General features: G+C 46.3%; 2 protein-coding genes across 2 annotated transcripts in view; one reads left to right on the top strand and one right to left on the bottom strand.

Annotated features, from left to right (window-relative positions):
* Nucleotides 1–5,034, bottom strand: part of SLC13A5 (solute carrier family 13 member 5) — a 23,263-nt gene extending 18,229 nt beyond the window's left edge. Inside the window, exon 1 of the mRNA XM_060133778.1 lies at nucleotides 4,885–5,034. Within this exon, the coding sequence (XP_059989761.1) occupies nucleotides 4,885–4,986 (102 nt within the window). The 5' untranslated portion in view covers nucleotides 4,987–5,034. The remainder of the gene's footprint in view (nucleotides 1–4,884) is intronic.
* C20H17orf100 (chromosome 20 C17orf100 homolog) overlaps nucleotides 1–17,338 on the top strand; it is a 64,427-nt gene extending 47,089 nt beyond the window's left edge. Inside the window, exon 3 of the mRNA XM_060133796.1 lies at nucleotides 16,621–17,338. The gene's annotated coding sequence lies outside the window, so the exon portion shown is untranslated. The remainder of the gene's footprint in view (nucleotides 1–16,620) is intronic.
* Nucleotides 17,339–17,731: the final 393 nt, after the last annotated feature.

The raw sequence follows: 17,731 nt of genomic DNA on the forward strand, positions 1-17,731 counted from the left end.
AATACGATCTTTCTACTTGCATCACTCCACACTGCTGCTCCCTCTTTCTCTTTTTACAAACCGGATCATATCACTCCCTTGTTTAAAAGCCTTCCTTAGCCTTCAGGACAAAAGCCAAATGCCTTAGCATGTCTTGGAGACCCTCTGTGATGGAGCAGGCCCTGCAGGGCCCTCCAGCCACATCTCCCATGCCCATTCCCACCCCGAGTTCCTGAGACCCCAGGGCACTGGTGGGAAACTGAGGCAGATGCTCCGCCTCCCACAGCTGCTCTCACACATGACATCATTCCTTTGGCCTGGAGTGAGTGCTTGGGGCTCAGTTCACTGCTGCCCCTAGTCTGGGTCTGTGTCCTTCCTCTAGGCACGCCCCCACCCGCAGCAATTAGCACACTGGGTTGGCATTACATTTCACCCACCATTGAACACTGAACAGTGGAGTGAGCAGTGGAGGGCAGAATCCGTGTCACTCGGCATCCAGCACAGGCCTGAAACCCCAGGGACACTGCAGATGCTGATTAGAGAAACGGACCAGCACAGCACGGGCTGTGACAACACTGCTGGGAAAACGTACCTGCACACAATCACTGTTTATCACCACCCGAGATAACACATATTATACGCATGGAGCATCACACAAAGGCTGAGACATTCTTTGTCTGGATTGTGTTTTCAGTGATAAAAATAAATCTTTCTCTGGCAGCCCATGAGAACCCCAGGACACCTCTCTACTGTCTAATGCAGGGTTTCTCAGCCTCGGCACTACTGACATTTTGGGTTGGATGGTTCTGTGTTGGTGGGGGGGTGGGGGCCTGTCTTGTGCATGGTAGGATGTTTGGCAGTATCTCTGGCCTCCACCCTGCTAGATGCCAGTGGCACTCTCCAGTTGTGACAACAAAAAATGTCTCCAAACTTTTTCAGATGTGCCTTTGTTCGGAAGGAGGGGAGAATCAATGCTGGTTGAAGCCTCTGGGCTCAAGGCAGGATAGCAACGTGGTTAGAAGACCAGGCTTTGACACCGGGCAGACCTGATCAGCGTCTGCTGTCTGCCATTGTGTGGCCTTCAGTTACGCCTTCTCTGGGCCTTGGTGTCAAGGGAGAGAGAGGTAGGAATGGTCCGCTGCAGGGAGGGGGCAATAAGAGGGTGTGCTGTAGAGAATTTTAAAATGGTAATACTGTCTAAAACTCACTCTCCTTCTTCTTATCATCATGTGAGAACAATTCCCAACAATGTCTTTTTTGTGTGTGTTTTTTTTTTTTTTTGCGGTATGCGGTTCTCTCACTGTTGTGGCCTCTCCTGTTGTGGAGCACAGGCTCCAGACGCGCAGGCTCAGTGGCCATGGCTCACGGGCCCAGCCGCTCCACGGCATGTGGGATCTTCCCGGACCGGGGCACGAACCCGCGTCCCCTGCATCGGCAGGCGGACTCTCAACCACTGTGCCACCAGGGAAGCCCTCTCTCCTTATCATCATGTGAGAACAATTCCCAACAATGTCTTTGATAAAATATTCCTCCCACTCCCAACCCTGGCCCCTCTCCCTGCTTGTTTCATGTCCTCACCTGTAAATTGAGGATTTAAAAGTACCCATTCTTAACATATGGCACACAGAAAGTGATTTTTTTATTATCTGAACTTAGAAGCGGCAGGTGACATGTGTAACCAGTTTTCCCGGGACAGTTCCTAGAGGCGCCAGAAGTAACCAACAGAAAAGACACAGGCTAACTGCCCTCTCACTTCCATGCTCCTATCAGGAGGCCCAGGAGGGTGCCCCATTCCTGAATACTACCAGTCAGCAAACTTGACCCTCCCTCGTCTAGAATGCTCCCAGAGTGTTGTGGAGAGAGCAGAATAGGACAGGTGACCTTGGGGAAGCCTGAGGAGGGGTTGGTCACCGTGCAGAATGAGATGGATTCTACCTGCAGATGGGAGCCCAGTTCTTGGTCAGTTCAGAGCCTTCCCTGCAGCTGAGAATGTGGCTGGAGGAGCACTGCAAGCTGAGCTCACAGTGGACAGTGGGATTTAAAAGTCCACACCCAGCACAGTGGAGAGCACATAGTGGGGCTCAAAAAATACGTTAAGTGCACAACTGAAGAAAACCATGGCTCATTATTTACCTAATTATTAACAAATAAGGGTGTCCATGACATAGTGCTTAATGGAAAATTGTAGCTAAGAGAACATACTGTGTATGTGTCTTATGGGATTTGAAAGTCTTTTCATTTTTACTTTATACTTCACAGACTTTAAAAATAATATATAGGGCTTCCCTGGTGGCGCAGTGGTTGAGAGTCCACCTGCCGATGCAGGGGACGCGGGTTCGTGCCCCGGTCCGGGAAGATCCCACATGCCGCGGAGCGGCTGGGCCCATGAGCCATGGCCACTGAGCCTGCGCGTCTGGAGCCTGTGCTCCGCAACAGGAGAGGCCACAACAGTGAGAGGCCCGCGTACCGCAAAAAAATAAATAAATAAATTTTAAAAATACATAACTTTAATAACACAATGAATCTACTTTTTTATTTAATAAAAAGCTATTTTTATTAAAGAAAGAACCCAGAGAACAGGCAGAAAAGTGGAGCAGAGATGAAGACAGGAAGGAAGCAAGGTGCAGGAGAAGAGGAAAAGAAGAAAGCCTGCAGGAGAGGGGCCCGGGCACTGGCAGAGGGTGACATGCCCTGGGAGTCACCGCCCCGCTTGGACGGTGCCGCCCAGGCTGCCAAGTTCTCGCCAGCTTCCCCGCTGCTCTGCCCCCTGCCCTGGGTTTCCCTGCAAACTTTGTGGCCGTGGGTGGGGACGGGGAGCTCTTCAGAGTGACCAAAACAGAAGCACACAGGGAGAAAACAAGCAGACAGGGTTCTGGCTCCCAGTCACCTGCACCACTGGGAGAGAAATCACATGAAGTCAGCCCCTGGAACGACCTTTACTGATACCTCCTCTTCCCTCACCTGATTCCCACTCCCGGGGCAGGTCAATGACATGCATTCACAGCCTGAATTGAGGGTCCCAGCTCAGGGCCACCTGTGTGTGGGGGGATGGGATGGGCAGGGGTGGTGGTGGGGTCTCGGTCATACTCTTCTGGAGCAGGAAGATCAGCAAAGCTACCATAATTGATGTCCAGGGAACCTCACTCCCCACCAGCAGAACTAAAATCACAGCTCTCCTGCCTGGCTCCCTCCCACAGATGATAACAGTCCCAAATCTTTTTCTACAGAGGAAATATGGCCGATCACAGTTGGTGTGGAAACTAAAGAACCACTCTAGTTGGATCTGCTGTCCTTGGCCCATCCAGGGTCTGTGTTCAGCCCACCCAAGGGCTCCTCCCAGCCTCCCCCTCCCCCATCCTAGGAACCAGCATAATCTCTTTTGGCACCAAAAGCCATAAAATGTCAACAACCAAACCACCTTGCCCCATCGTACAGACAAGAACACCAAGGCCCAGAGGACGCAGGGGCTTGGCTAAAATCACAAGGATGGGGCTTCCCTGGTGGCGCAGTGGTTAAGAATCCATCTGCCAGCGCAGGGGACACAGGTTCGAGCCCTGGTCCGGGAAGATCCCACATGCCGCGGAGCAACTAAGCCCGTGCACCACAACTACTGAGCCTGCGCTCTAGAGCCCACAAACCACAGCTACTGAAGCCCGCGTGCCTAGAGCCCGTGCTCCGCAGCAAGAGAAGCCACTGCAATGAGAAGCCCGCCACGGCAACAAAGAGTAGCCCCCACCCGCCGCAACTAGAGAAAGCCCGCGTGCAGCAACAAAGACCCAACAAAGCCAAAAGTAAAATAAATAAATAATAAAATCACAAGGATGGGTGAAAGGTGGAAGTCCAGTTCTCTCAAAGATTGGCTTCCCGATATCCCAGTACAACCCCATTCCTCTAGGACTGCCCTCAGAACATCCCCTAAAGAGCTCCTCTGTTTCCCAAACCTGCTTGGGCTGGGGGGAGCTGAGGTTTCCTGTCTGGGCTGAGAGTGAAAGGTGGAAAGAGGGAATGAGGAAGGAGCAGGCAGCAGCCAAAAGCCTTCAAAGGGCTCGGGCCTCTGCCAAACAGGCCTCGCACTGCCCAGCAGGGCCCGGGCCCAGGCTCCCCGCACCGCCCCCACCCTGTGGCCAAGGCCATTCATTCTCCGCTTCCCTCCTGGGAGCACCAGGAGGCCAGGGCTTGGGACACGGCTTCCCAGAGACCCTGCGTCGTGCCACCCAAGGCGTGAGCTCTGGGACCGTGTCCCACCTCCTGCCGCCTCCAGCGGGCAGTGAGCAAAAGCAGGCAGACCTGACCTGCCTTTCAGCTGGGAGCAGGTTTCTGACTCAGCTGTGGCTGCCCAGGTTTCAGAGCTGGAAAGAAATGTGGATCATAGACAGGGAAACCGAGGCTCAAAGGAGGGCCAGAGAGGGACAAAGATGGCACTCAGGGTTCACTTAGGTGATGATCTTTCCGTGTAGGTCCCCGACTGGCCTCGGAAGCCACCTACAGCTGGGAAGTCCCCATTCCCCAAGGGAAGAGACAGGAGAAAGAAGGGAAAGACAAGCCCCCAGGCTCCCTCTTGGTACAGGTGGCATTTGGGGGGCCTGGGGACCGGGTTATGCACTCTGGGGAGATTCTGAGCCTATAGAGGGGCTGTGTGGCCAAGATCGGTGCTAACTTCTGGGTTTCTGTGCTTGCCAAAACAGTTCTTGCGCCCTGGGATCTGTGAACCCCAAGATCCATGCCTGTCAGAATTCCTTGCAGGGCACCTCCCATAGCACCCGGAGCTCCTGAGCCTCCGTGCCCCAGGGGAGCCGTGCCCGCCCCCGGGAATCCGTGCGCTCCACCTAATGCTCCCGGGTTCGGTGCCTGCTGCTGGGCACCCGGCGCCCAGAATCCAAGGGGCTGCCCAGAGACGCAACTGACCTTGGCGGGCATCAGAATGATGAGTGGCAGCAGCAGAATCGGGGTGACGAACAAGATCACGAAGGACTTGAACTTGGAGACATAGCTCAGTGCGGAGGCCATCGCGGAGAGGGAGTCTGGCGGGAGAGGCGAGAGAGGGGCAGCCAGTAGCTTCACGGGCTTAAGAAGGGGCCGCAGTCCAGGGGGTTGGAGGGGGCGGCGGGAACTCCGCCTCCTATGGTGGGGCCTCCCCGCGGCCCCGGGGCGGGGCCAATCCCGCGGGGTCGGTGGGACAAGCCTGCCCCCAACTCTGCCTCTGGGCGGAGGCGGGCGGCGCCCACGGACTCCAGCGCTTCTGGCGGGCCCTCCAGGAGTGGTCTGGGCCCTGGCACCTCCTGGCTCTCCGAGACTTTCCTGCGGTGCCCTAGACAGGCTCCCGCGGACGGCCAAGCGGGAGTGATTGGTCATTCAGTCTGCGGGCTTAGGCGTACGGCGCCCCCTCTGCATCCGCACCTGCCCTTCCTGGGCCCTGCCGGGGTCCCAGGTGAAAGTCCCTAGCGGTTTCTGAGTCTTTCGGATCCGTCTCCCCAACCTCTCCCTCCTTTTCACCTGGTTACTCCTGCCCCTCCCACTCTCACCCTGGAGGGGTCTCCCGCAGCGACCCACCGCGCGCCCATGGCCGTCTGCTCCGCGGGTCTCCCCTCCCGCCCCCCCCCCCCTTCACTCTCAGCTTCCCTGCAGTGTCCGCGCTGCTCTGGGCACAGGACTCGTCCCCAGCGCGCCGTCTCCCACCCAGCGCATCCCGGGCACTCTCCAGCGATCGCGGAGGAGGTGAGGCCACCGTCCTCCGCAGCCCGGCGTGCTTTCGCCCTCCAGCGGACACTGGCGCAGCCCGCCGACGCCCAGCTGGCCCTGCGTGCGCGGAAGGCGGACTGAGCCCGCCTGACAGCGGCAGCTACTGCCATTCTACAGGGGAAACGAGGGTCCCAAGGGGAAGGGACTTAACCAAGGCTGCCCTGAGAGGGTCGTCCATTCACTCGGCCCGCCTCCTGCGGACAAGTACTGGGCACCTATTCTGTGCTAAGCCCTGTTTTGTGCGCTGGAGGTACAAGGTTGCAGGCACCACCACCCCTATCACTTTCTTCTTTCCTCCCTTCTCCTCCTCTGCCTGCCGGGCTTCACATTCTGTAGCTTTCTTTGGGGGAGGCCTACCTCTGTTTGTGGTTTAACCACAGCCTGTTCCTTAGTGATTAGTATCCTCTGTCTTCAACCCAGCCCTGGTGCCAGAGTCCCAGATTCTCCATATTTCCAACTTTTTCCAGCCTGGATGTGCCTCAGGCCCTAAAACTCAACACATCCTAAATCAAATTCACGAGTCTCCTCCTGTGACCTCCACCTAAGGACAGGTATTCCCCCAAACACTTCCTGTATCTTTCTTCTGTCCTCCCCCTTTGTAATTCTCATTCATCTAAACCTGGGTTTCCCTGCCTCCCCCCATCCCAGGGCACTTAGCACTGTTTGTACCTGTTTAATTATTGGTGTGATTTTTAAATTTTTATTTATTTATTTATGGCTGTGTTGGGTCTTCGTTTCTGTGCGAGGACTTTCTCTAGTTGTGGCGAGCGGGGGCCACTCTTCATCACGGTGTGCAGGCCTCTCACTATCGTGGCCTCTCTTGTTGCGGAGCACAGGCTCCAGACGCGCAGGCTCAGTAGTTGTGGCTCACTGGCCCAGTTGCTCCGCGGCATGTGGGATCTTCCCGGACCAGGGCTTGAACCCGTGTCCCCTGCACTGGCAGGCAGATTCTCAACCAGTGCGCCACCAGGGAAGCCCCATTGGTGTGATTTTTATTTAACGTTTGTTTTATTCATCACCATATGTCCAACCAGCACCTTTTACAGTGCCTGATCTGATATGTGCACTCAAAACTTTTTCTCTGGGATGCGTGAGTGAATGCAAGTTGTCAATGAAAAAAATCAATCAATAGTCAATCTAAGAAAGAAATGGAAATTTTTATTACAGCCAACCTGAGGATTAAAACCCAGGAAATAGTCTTTCAGAAAGCTCTGAGGACTGCTTTTCCTGTTAGAGGTCCAGGCACTTAAGTTTTTGAGACAAAGGGTTATACATCAAAGTAACATGTTGACGGTTTACGTAGTCCAACAAGGCAAGTAGTGGGTTACTGTGACCCCTTACAGGGTTGAAAGAGGAATGTTATCTCCTGAGGAGTTACCTTGCTGGCGCCAGGAGAAAATACCCCCCCCTTTTTTTTTGGCGAGTAGGCATTCCTGTGTCTTCTAAGGGGGTCTAGTTAATGTATAATGCAGATGCACAATGCACATTAAAGGGACGAAAGTAGTGGCTCAAACAGGCAGAGAGAGAATTTTATGTTTAAAATGTTTCTCGTCCTGCCTTAAAAATAATTGTATTTCCTCTAAGTAAACCAGTTCCTTACAGTAATACAACTGCTTTTATTACCCAACCGCACTTGGGTCCGTTAGCCCAACACTCAGCAAAGCCAGTCTACTGACACTAGGCTGTGGTGAAGTGTGGTGTTTATTGCAGGTGCCAAGCAAGGAGAATAGGCAGCTCATGCTCAAAAAGACCCAGACTCCCCAATGGCTTTCAGGGAAGAGTTTTTTTTTTTTCTTTGCGGGCCTCTCACTGTTGTGGCCTCTCCCATTGCGGAGCGCAGGCTCCGGACGCGCAGGCTCAGTAGCCATGGCTCACGGGCCTAGCAGCTCCGTGGCATGTGGGATCTTCCCGGACCGGGGCACGAACCCGTGTCCCCTGCATCGGCAGGCGGACTCTCAACCACTGCGCCACCAGGGAAGCCTGGGGAAGAGTTTTTAAAGGCAACATTTGGGATGAGGGTTGCAGGGGACATGACTTTCTTCTGATTGGTTGTTGTTGGTGGGGTAACAAGGTGGTGTCTTGCGACTCTTGATCGTCAACCTTCTGGTTCCAACTAGTCTGGGGTCTATGTGCTTGTGGTCAACATGTACCCCATCCTCCACCTGGGTGGGGGCGGGGGGGAGAGGTCTTAGTTCTTGCAGAACAATTCAAAGATGTGTGTCAGATTGTATATATATCCCTCGAGGAGGAACTAGTACCCTGTTTTATTGCTGACCTATTGTTTCTTGATTGCTTTTCCTCTGTTCCTGCGTTCCCTCACTTCCCTAATTAATAACTGCTTGAGTCTGCTCTTTGGAATTCAGGGAAGACCTAGGAGACCAAAGCCTTTTTCTACAAAAAAGAAATGGGTATGGAGGGGCTTTTTTACCCAGGAGGACCCCACAGGGTCCTGCTCGGTTTCAATCCCCCTTTTCTTTGATCCTCCTCAATCCTAAGGGGAACAGGGGCAGGACAAGAAAGAGAATAAAGTTTTGGATAGAGAGGTTAATCATAAACTCAGCAGGGGAACTCGGTTTTAAGGGGACTCGATTTCACTTTACAGGGGGTATACGTGGTTAGAGCGTGGACTCTAGAACTGGACCGCCTGGATGCATGTCCTGCCCCTAATCTCATCCTGGCTGTGTGCCTTGTCAAGTTGCCCTCTCTGAGCTTATTTTTTCACAAATAACACCAACTTTGATTTGAGAAGGTTGCTTTGAAGATTATATGAGTTAATGCTCAGAAAATGCTTACCAGTGCCCTGGCATATCATCAACAATCAAGAAATATTTGCTCTTGCAATTATGTGCAAAATACTCTTAGTGTCAGGAACAATGGGGAAGGCTTCACCCAGGAGGTGGCATTTGAGCTGAGACTTCAAGGCTGAATAAAAATGTGCCAGGCAGCAGTGGAAGGTAGTCAGAATCACCAATGAATGATAAAGTGTTCAAATCGTTGAGAAAAATCCTGAGATAATTCAGGAATACTGGAGACTAAAGTGCAGCGACAACAAAAATAAGCTAATAACTGGAAAGATTATACCAAGGTCATGGGTAGGAAGACTAAACATTGTAAAGATATGCATTCCTCTCAAATTAATCTATAAATTCATTTCAATTCCAATGAAAATCCCAACAGAATTTTTATTTGACAAGCTAAATCTAAAGTTCAAACTTTTGCAAGGAGCCGAGAATAGATAAGACACTTCTGAGGAGAGGGGGGAAATGAGTCTTATCAGAATAAGACTCACTAAGTGATAGTAACTGACGTAACCGTTAGCTATTGGCATGAAGATAGAAAAATAGATGAGTAGCGTAAAATGAAGAGCCTAGAAGTAGACCCAGGCTTAGATGGAAACTTGCTACGCAAGAAAGATTACATGGACTAACCAGTGCCTACTGGCAGCTGCTAAACTAATTAGTTTTTAGCAGTAGAGGCATTTTTCTTTCACTAAATATGTTAAACACATAACAAAAGTTTGATCATAATATGTAACAAATTAATAAAGTTATTTCTGATTTTTTAATCCACGAGTCATTCAGTTTTTCCCGATTCTCATCAATTGAAATGGGAATTCAATTGATACGTGCAAATTTATCTACCAGAAAATACTGACAAAGTACTGATGAGGACGTGTAGCAACCGCGTCTCTCATTCATTGCTGGTGGGAATATAAAATAGCGCAAACACTCTGAAAAATAGTTCGGTGGTTTCTTATAGAGTCAAACATACATTTACCATAAAACCCAGCATCACACACCTGGGAATTTATGCTAGAGAAATGAAAACTCATGTTCACACAAAAACCTATATGTGAATGTTCAGAGGAATTTTATTTACAATAGCTCCAAGCTAGAAACAATCCACGTGCCCTTCAGCGGGTGAGTGGTAAAGAAGCTGCACTTTATCCACGCAGTTGGAATACTACTCAGCAGTATAAAACAAGAAAGAAGAAAGAAAGAAAAAGAACGTACTTGGATGGATCTTAAGGGCATTATGCGGAGAGTAAAAAGCCAATCACAAAATGTTACGTACGGCATTCCATTTATATAACATTCTGCAAGTGAAAAAAACTAGAGGGAGGTGGAACAGACCAGTAGATGCCAGGGGTCAGGGTTGGGGGAGAATGTGACTATAAAAAGGTGACTGAGCAGTTTTATATCCTAACTGTAGTGATGGACATACTAATCTATCCACGTGATAACGTTTCATGGAACTACACCCACACCCGCATACACACAACACACACACACACACACTGCATGTAAAAATCATTAAAACCAAATAAAGTCTGTAGTTGAGTTGTTAGGATTGTACCAATGTCAGTTTCCTGCTTTTAATAGCATGCTGTGTCTGTATGGAATGCTGTGGTGGGGCAGTCTGCAGAATGGGAACTCTCTGTACTCTTTTTGCAACTCCTTATAAATTAGACTATGTTAAAATTTAAAAACCCTTTTAAAATTGCAGTAGGTAAAAAATAAACTTTAGACTAATGAATCCCATCCCTCCCAATTCATATTTTTATGGCTGATATTGTAGCAAAGAGAATGGTATTACTGTTGAGAGGGTGACATGCATAAAACATGCCTAGGAATGCAATTGGTGAATAGTTTTTCTTAAACTTTAGATACTTTTATTCGAGTCTATTTGTGTCTATTTGGGCAGGGTGTGTAAGTATTTCTATGGATAGAGCAGCTACAAGGACTGGTCACTGCTACTAAAAGCAGGCATCGCTTGTCTCCAGGCTTTAACTTGGGAACACTGTTTTATTTGTAAACAAGTTTTGGTTGCTAAAAATTCAGCAACCAAAATTCAGCTTGATTCGCTCAGAGTATAGGATGTTGCCATTAGAAGAGAGCGTTGGTCAGCTTTCGCCAGGTTCAGCTTGCAACAGCAAATATTTACTCCAGAGCTGCAAGTCGGCTGGGAGTCTGCGGTTTTCCAACTCTGCTCCCGGCTGTGGGTAGATTGTGGGCAGCTCCACACTCTTCTCATTTCTGAACTGTGGGTCTGCTTCACTTGCTCTCTCATTCCGAGACCCAGACTGAGGAAGAGGACGCTCTCAGGACACGCTGTTCCCAAGGCGGAGAGCAGGAGCAAGAGTGCTGGTGGGACCTCGCAGCACCTCTAGAGCTTCTGCTCAGGTACAGCGTACCTCATCTCCCCGCTTCCACTAGCCAAAGCAAGTCCCGTGGCCAAGTCCAAAGTCAACAGGGTGGGAATTGTACTCTGTCTGCAGGGAAGGATTGCAAAGATGGGAAGGGAATTAATAATTGTGCACAAATAATCTGACCTACCACACGTGATAAATGTTAAGTCCAGGGCACTACACTTAACATCTTTTAGAAGTGGTGTGTGTGGAAATGGGATCAACTTATTTGAGTTATATGAGCTTGGTTACTTGAGTTACAAGAATTCAGAAGTGAGATGGTTGTTACAGGGATATAAATTAACATAGCTCTTCAAACTGGAAAGTGAAATCAGACTTTTTTTCATACAAAATAAGTCTTATTTGGATGATTACTTTGACAATAAATACTGACTTTGCCAATTAGGTTATATAGAGGATGTTTCCCATAAGCCAACTGTGCTAAATTTGTAGCTTCAATATTTTGACACATGTATAGTTGAATCTCATGATAACAGAAAATAACCGTCCATTGTAACAGATGTATTGAAATTGTAAGATGTATTACAATTAACAATATTTTCATTTTCCCAAGTCTTTCTGAGTATATTGAGTCTTAAGAGATGCTTCTATGGTGAAAGAGGTATTTAATTATCATTTGAAAATCCTAATAAAGACTTTTTGGTGGAATTCTTGAAAGTTGAACAGGAAAATGACCCTAAAAGTCTGAGCAGCAAATGCTTTTCTGAGCCAGGTGCTTTCCAGTTCTTTGCTGTCAGTGAAATTGAGTGAGAACCAAATCAGGCTGCCAAATGATACAACATCCAAAACAATTTTCTATGATAGATCATTATGCGATTTTTAGTGAATTTGGTGCAACTTGGGAAAGTTCATTGAAGTAAGAAACTCTGCTCTTAAAAATCTTCTATTCCTATCTATTTACCTCAGCAAAGTTGCTCAGAGCCTACATCTATAACAGAAAATGAGGATAGAATTGATGCTGAATCTTGCCTCCACCAGGTAATAAGTAACATTCATCCATGGCTAACCGCTAACAAATTAAGCGCCATCGACCTTATTGAACTGCCTTTGCAATCAAATTTCACTTTTTATATATAATAATTATTTATAAAAATCTCTTATATTTATGTTGCTTTGGTTAAGTATATACTAATAATTACTGTCATAACTTAAAGCAGAAGAAAATTTTAACTCTTAGAGCCTTACTTTCATAAAAAGTTTTGAAACATGAGTATTTCAATTTGTACACATATTTTTATTGTGGAAAAATATGGTTGGGAGAGCAGTAGAAGACGTCAAATAAAAAATATGTTAACAGAGATTTTATTAACTAAATGGAATGGAAATATAAGATAAATGAGAAACATAACTAGATAAAATTTTGGTCTGTCAAGGAAGAGTTTATTTGAGTAATTTTAAAGTGGAGGGCTTCCCTAGTGGCTCAGTGGTTAAGAATCCGCCTGTCAATGCAGGGGACACGGGTTCTTGCCCTGGTCCGGGAAGATCCCACATGCCACGGAGCAACTACGCCCGTGCACCACAACTACTGAAGCCCGTGCGCCTGGAGCCTGTACTCCACAACAAGAAAAGCCACCGCAGTGAGAACCCCACGTGCACCGCAACAAAGAGCAGCCCCCGCTCGCCGCAACTAGAGAAAGCCCGAACACAGCAACGAAGACCCAACGCAGCCAAAAATAAATTTAAAAAAATAAATAAATAAAGTGGATAATAGCATGTATCAAATTACTATGATATTTAGATTCCATTGGATACATGTTGAAAAGTGAAGTAACAATTTTATTTTTAAATGATATTTATAATAACCAGACATGACATTCTTTGCAACTATCAGTTTGAACTATATGAAATTGTTAATATTCAACCATTTTCAACCTACAAATATGGCAGATTCATATGGCTCAAATTAGTATTTAAACTTATGCTATAATAACCTAAATGAGAAAAGAACTTGAAAAAGAATAGATACATGTATATGTATAACTGAATCACTTTGCTTTACACCTGAAACTAACAAAACGTTGTTAATCAACTGTACTCCAATATAAAATAAAATTTTTTAAAATGAATAAAAACATTTTTTAATAAACTTATGATAAAAAATTTAGATGACAACTTAAAATGTGGAAAGAGATACATAATTTTTTCAAAATTACCTTAGGGTAATTTTGGGTAATTTTAGGATAATGAGTGCACAAGAAGTTCAAAGATCATTGTCCTAGGAAAAAAAATCTGCACATATGTACAGGAGACATATAAAAGAAAGTTATGGTAATAGTGTTTTCAAGAACAAAAAATTTGAAAAATCCAATAACAAGAGAATAAATAAATAAATTGGGATATTTTCATGCCAGATTTTTATATAGCAGGAAAAATGAAGGAATTAGAGGTATACACATAAATATAAATGAAGCTTATAAGTATTTGGTGAAAACTTTATAATATTTGGTGAAAGAAGTAAGTTACAGAAGGAGACTTACAGAGTGATAATGCTTATAACATTTTAAATGTGCAATATAATACTATATTTTGCTTAAGGATACAAACAGAAATAGTAAAAGTATAAAGACTAGAGGGATAAATGAACACCATATTCAGTCTGGTTTTAACCTGGTAGGGAGGAGGGCTGTGATTAGAGAGGAGAGCTCCAACTATATCTGAAATGTTTTATCATTTTAACTGTGTGTGAATACAGAGATGTTTATCATATTTTCCTTTATAGTTTTTAACATATTTTAAATATTGCAAAATAAATGCTCATAATATTTTTAAAGGGGCCTGCATATATTTAACACTAGAAAAACATTCGTGATGTTCCAGGTATAAAATAAAGGAAAAAAAAATATTTCAGACAAAGAAGAATAGCTAATGTCCCACTTGTTGAATATTTAGTCTCCAAAGGTCATCTTTGGGGGGAGGGGTATAGAGGGATAGTTAGGGCAGCATAGGGATGAAAAAGAACTGGGTGTTTTTAAGTTAGGGATCTTTTTATCACTGTGTATACAAGGGAGGTCTGAATGAAAATGTGAACTTTGATCCCTTTTCCAAATGGATGCTGGGTCCAAAGTTTTGTGCCATGAAATAGTAATGGTGGCCTTGATTGGCAAATCTGAAAACACAGATTTGCTGAGTGAGGATTCAAAATTTCCCCTTTGCTCTAATTATTCAGTTCCCTTCTTGCTGAATGGCAAGTCCTTTTTTGCCCCCTCTCTCTTTCTTTCAGATACATCCATCAATAGAAAAGATAAAAATATTTGTTGGGAGGGTCTTCCCTTTAGTAAAATGCGCCCCTTTTATAGCACATTGCATTTCGTTGTTAAAGATGCCGTATAGAGGGCTTCCCTGGTGGCGCAGTGGTTGAGAGTCCGCCTGCCGATGCAGGGGACACGGGTTCGTGCCCTGGTCCGGGAAGATCCCACATGCCTCAGAGCGGCTAGGCCTGTGAGCCATGGCCGCTGAGCCTGCGCGTCCGGAGCCTGTGCTCCGCAACGGGAGAGGCCACAGCAGTGGGAGGCCCGCGTACCGGGGAAAAAAAAAAAGATGCCGTATAGAGTTCTATCCCTCTGAATTAAGTTGTATAATTCTTTTTATATGAAGTTGTTCAGAATCCCCACAGTGCAGATTGTCAAGTGGACAATAAGGTAACTGTAGATGGAATGGGGTTCAGCAGAGGCAGAAGCCAGACTGCAGAAGGGTAAGGAGAGGACGGGAGATGACGCATGGAAACAAGCAAGATGAGACTTCTCTTTACAGAAGTTCAACTGTTAAAAAAAAAAAGAGATTTACTTGAAAGGGCTAGAGGGTCAAAGGAGTTTTTAATTTGTTTATTTGTAGTATTATATACATTTTAACTCGACTTATACAAGGTTTAGCAGTATGCAAAAACAATATTATATGTTGTTTATGGGTCCAAACATACGTAGTAAATGTCTAAAGGCCATGCCAAGGAATAATAAGCTCCAAATTTAGGAGAGTAGTTATATATGGGAATGCAGGGCAACAGACCTGGAGGACACAGGGGACTTCAACTATTATTTCTAATATTTTCTTAAGCTGAGTAGTGGGTGAACAGATTTTTTTTTTTACTTTGACATTTTAAAATATTAATAATAATGCTTTTACTTATACAAAATAAGTGAGGGGATTATTTCAAAAAATAAACAAAATTTATAGAAAAATCAAATTTTATTTAAAGTAGAAATAGGAAACTGGAAAGTCAGGTCTTTGCTTAGAAATTTCAGAAAAGAAGAAAAAAATAGAGGGATAGCAGAGAAGATATCAACAGAACCCCAGCTGTCATTTACAATATGTAAGTAAATAATCTAGTGTTGCTTAACTCCAATCAAAAAGGGACAGAGACTGGAATATAACTGTTAAAAAAAAAAATCAAGAGGAATGCAACAGAAGGGAAATTGTGCAAGCAGAAGGGAAGGTTTCCCAGTATGCCTAAACGACTTCCCTTACTGTATTTGCAAAAGGTGGTTATATGGACCTAATCTGGAAGTCTGTATGTGTGGTTCTTTTCATCTGCCCTGAGGATGGTACAGCCGTCCCTCCAAGTATGGGCGGAGGAGGAAGGAGACAGAGGTGGAGCTTTGGATTGTATATAAATGTGAGTGTTCTCCCAACTGTGTGCCCTAGAATTTCTTGATTACCCTGAATATCTGGTGTTTCTTCCTGCCAAGCAGGCTACTGTTGAGGTCAAATCAGCCAGTGTGATCTGATCTGCATTGCCTTACTTGCTCTTCCCATCAGCGGCCATACATGGAAGTGGCCCTGGAATGAAGGATAACAGAGTTCATTTTCCTAATGACATTTCCATCTGGCTGTTGACAGTCATCATTGAGGCAACCTGTTATCTCTTTGGCTCTCCCAGCGCCCTCGTACCACTAGAAAGGGCCAAGATGGCGACAAGAAGGAATTAAAGGGGCTTCCCTGGTGGCGCAGTGGTTGGGAATCTGCCTGCCAATGCAGCGGACGTGGGTTGGTTCCCTGGTCCGAGAAGATCCCACATGATGCGGAGCAGCTAGGCCCGTGCACCACAACTACTGAGCCTGTGCTCTGGAGCCCATGAGCCACAACTACTGAGCCCGCATGCCACAACTACTGAAGCCTGTGTGCCTAGAGCCCATGCTGCACAACAAGGGAAGCCACTGCAATGAGAAGCCCGCGCACCACAATGAAGAGTAGCCCCCTCTCGCTGCAACTAGAGAAAGCCCGCGCGCAGCAACGAAGACCCAACACAGCCAAAAATAAATAAAATAAAAAGAAGGAACTAAAGCAAGATGTTCAACAGCACTAAACAGATATTTCAACAACCAATTAATCACCCTACCTACCCCACCTCTTCCCATCCCCCAGAGGTACACACTTGCAACACTACTTCTAGCACTTTATTCCAGTATTTACCTCTATATTTCTTTTCTTTTCTTTTCTTTGGCCTGCGCCATGCAGCACGTGGGATCTTAGTTCCCCGACCAGGGGTGGAACGCGTGCCCCCTGCAGTGGAAGGGTGGAGTCCTAACCACTGGACCACCAGGGAATTCCCCATATTTCTGAGTAAAATAAACTGCGATTTTACGACTTCCCAAGTTTATAAAATATTTCTTGACTTCCTATCATAAAAGATGAGCATGCAGCCCTCTTACACAAATCCTACCACATCACTGCCAGCCATTTCTCCTTTCCCTCCCCAGGTCTTCTCAACATTTTATATATCAACGTTCTAACTGGTGATCATACACCCACCCGCTGGGTGGGTGGCTCATCCCTAAGGACATGAAAGCTTTTCGTCTGGGAGCCTCCAGACCTCATCCTGTGCGTCTCTTCATTTGGCTGGGCCGGGTTTGTATCCTTTATGATACACTGTCATCATAAGTATAGCACTTTCCTGGGTTCTATGATTCATTCTAGTGGATTCTCGTACCTGAGGGAGTCGTGGGAACTCCCAGACTTGTAGCCAGCTGATAAGAAGTGAGGGTAACCTGGGGACCCCCAAGCTTGTGGCTGGTATCCTTAATAGCTAGTAGGAACCCCAGGATTTGTAGCCAGTCAGGAGTGTGGGAGGGTTTGGAGTCTCTGAACTTGCAACTAGTGACTGAAGTGATGTGGGGCTCAAGGGGAATGTGCCTTTATCCGGTCAAATTTGATCTAACTCTGGTAGTTAGGCTTAGAATTGTATTGTGTATGGATAAATACAAAAGACCATTCTTCTCCCTCTTGATTTCTTTAGAATTCCTATGGCTTTTTAATGCACAATTTACTACATTGTCAGATGGTGTCAGGACTGAATTGTATCCTCTCAAATTCATATTTTGAAGCTCTAACCCCCAAAGTGTCTGTATCTGGAGATAAGATTCTTAGGAGATAATTAATGTTAAATGAGGTCGTAAGGGGGTGGTCCATTTTTAAAAACTAAAAGACACTAATTATTCTCTAAAACGAGTGGCTGTTCGTCAGCATGACTTATACAAAGTAAGCTTTTCTGATAGCAGAAAGATGCTCAGGGTCTAAATTTTTTCTCTTTCATTTCCCCGCCCGCCCCCCCAGAAAAGTGACAATAAAAGATTTAATGTACGTGGTCATTTGTCCTGGGTCACATGAGATTTGGCAGCAACTAAGGTGGCCATTCCGTGATTGAGATTTAGAAAGTCACCAGCAAGAGGCAGAAAACCCCAGAACACTGACCCTGAGATGTGCCTTTGGGGCACTGAAGCAATGACCATCTGGAGACAAAGAGGAGAGCTGGGATTGCCGATTGCACGGGGATGGGTAGGGGGAGAAGGTGAGGAGGTGCTTTGACCAGGA

Source organism: Lagenorhynchus albirostris, chromosome 20 (assembly GCF_949774975.1).
Source record: "Lagenorhynchus albirostris chromosome 20, mLagAlb1.1, whole genome shotgun sequence".
Classification (NCBI taxonomy): Eukaryota; Metazoa; Chordata; class Mammalia; order Artiodactyla; family Delphinidae; genus Lagenorhynchus; species Lagenorhynchus albirostris.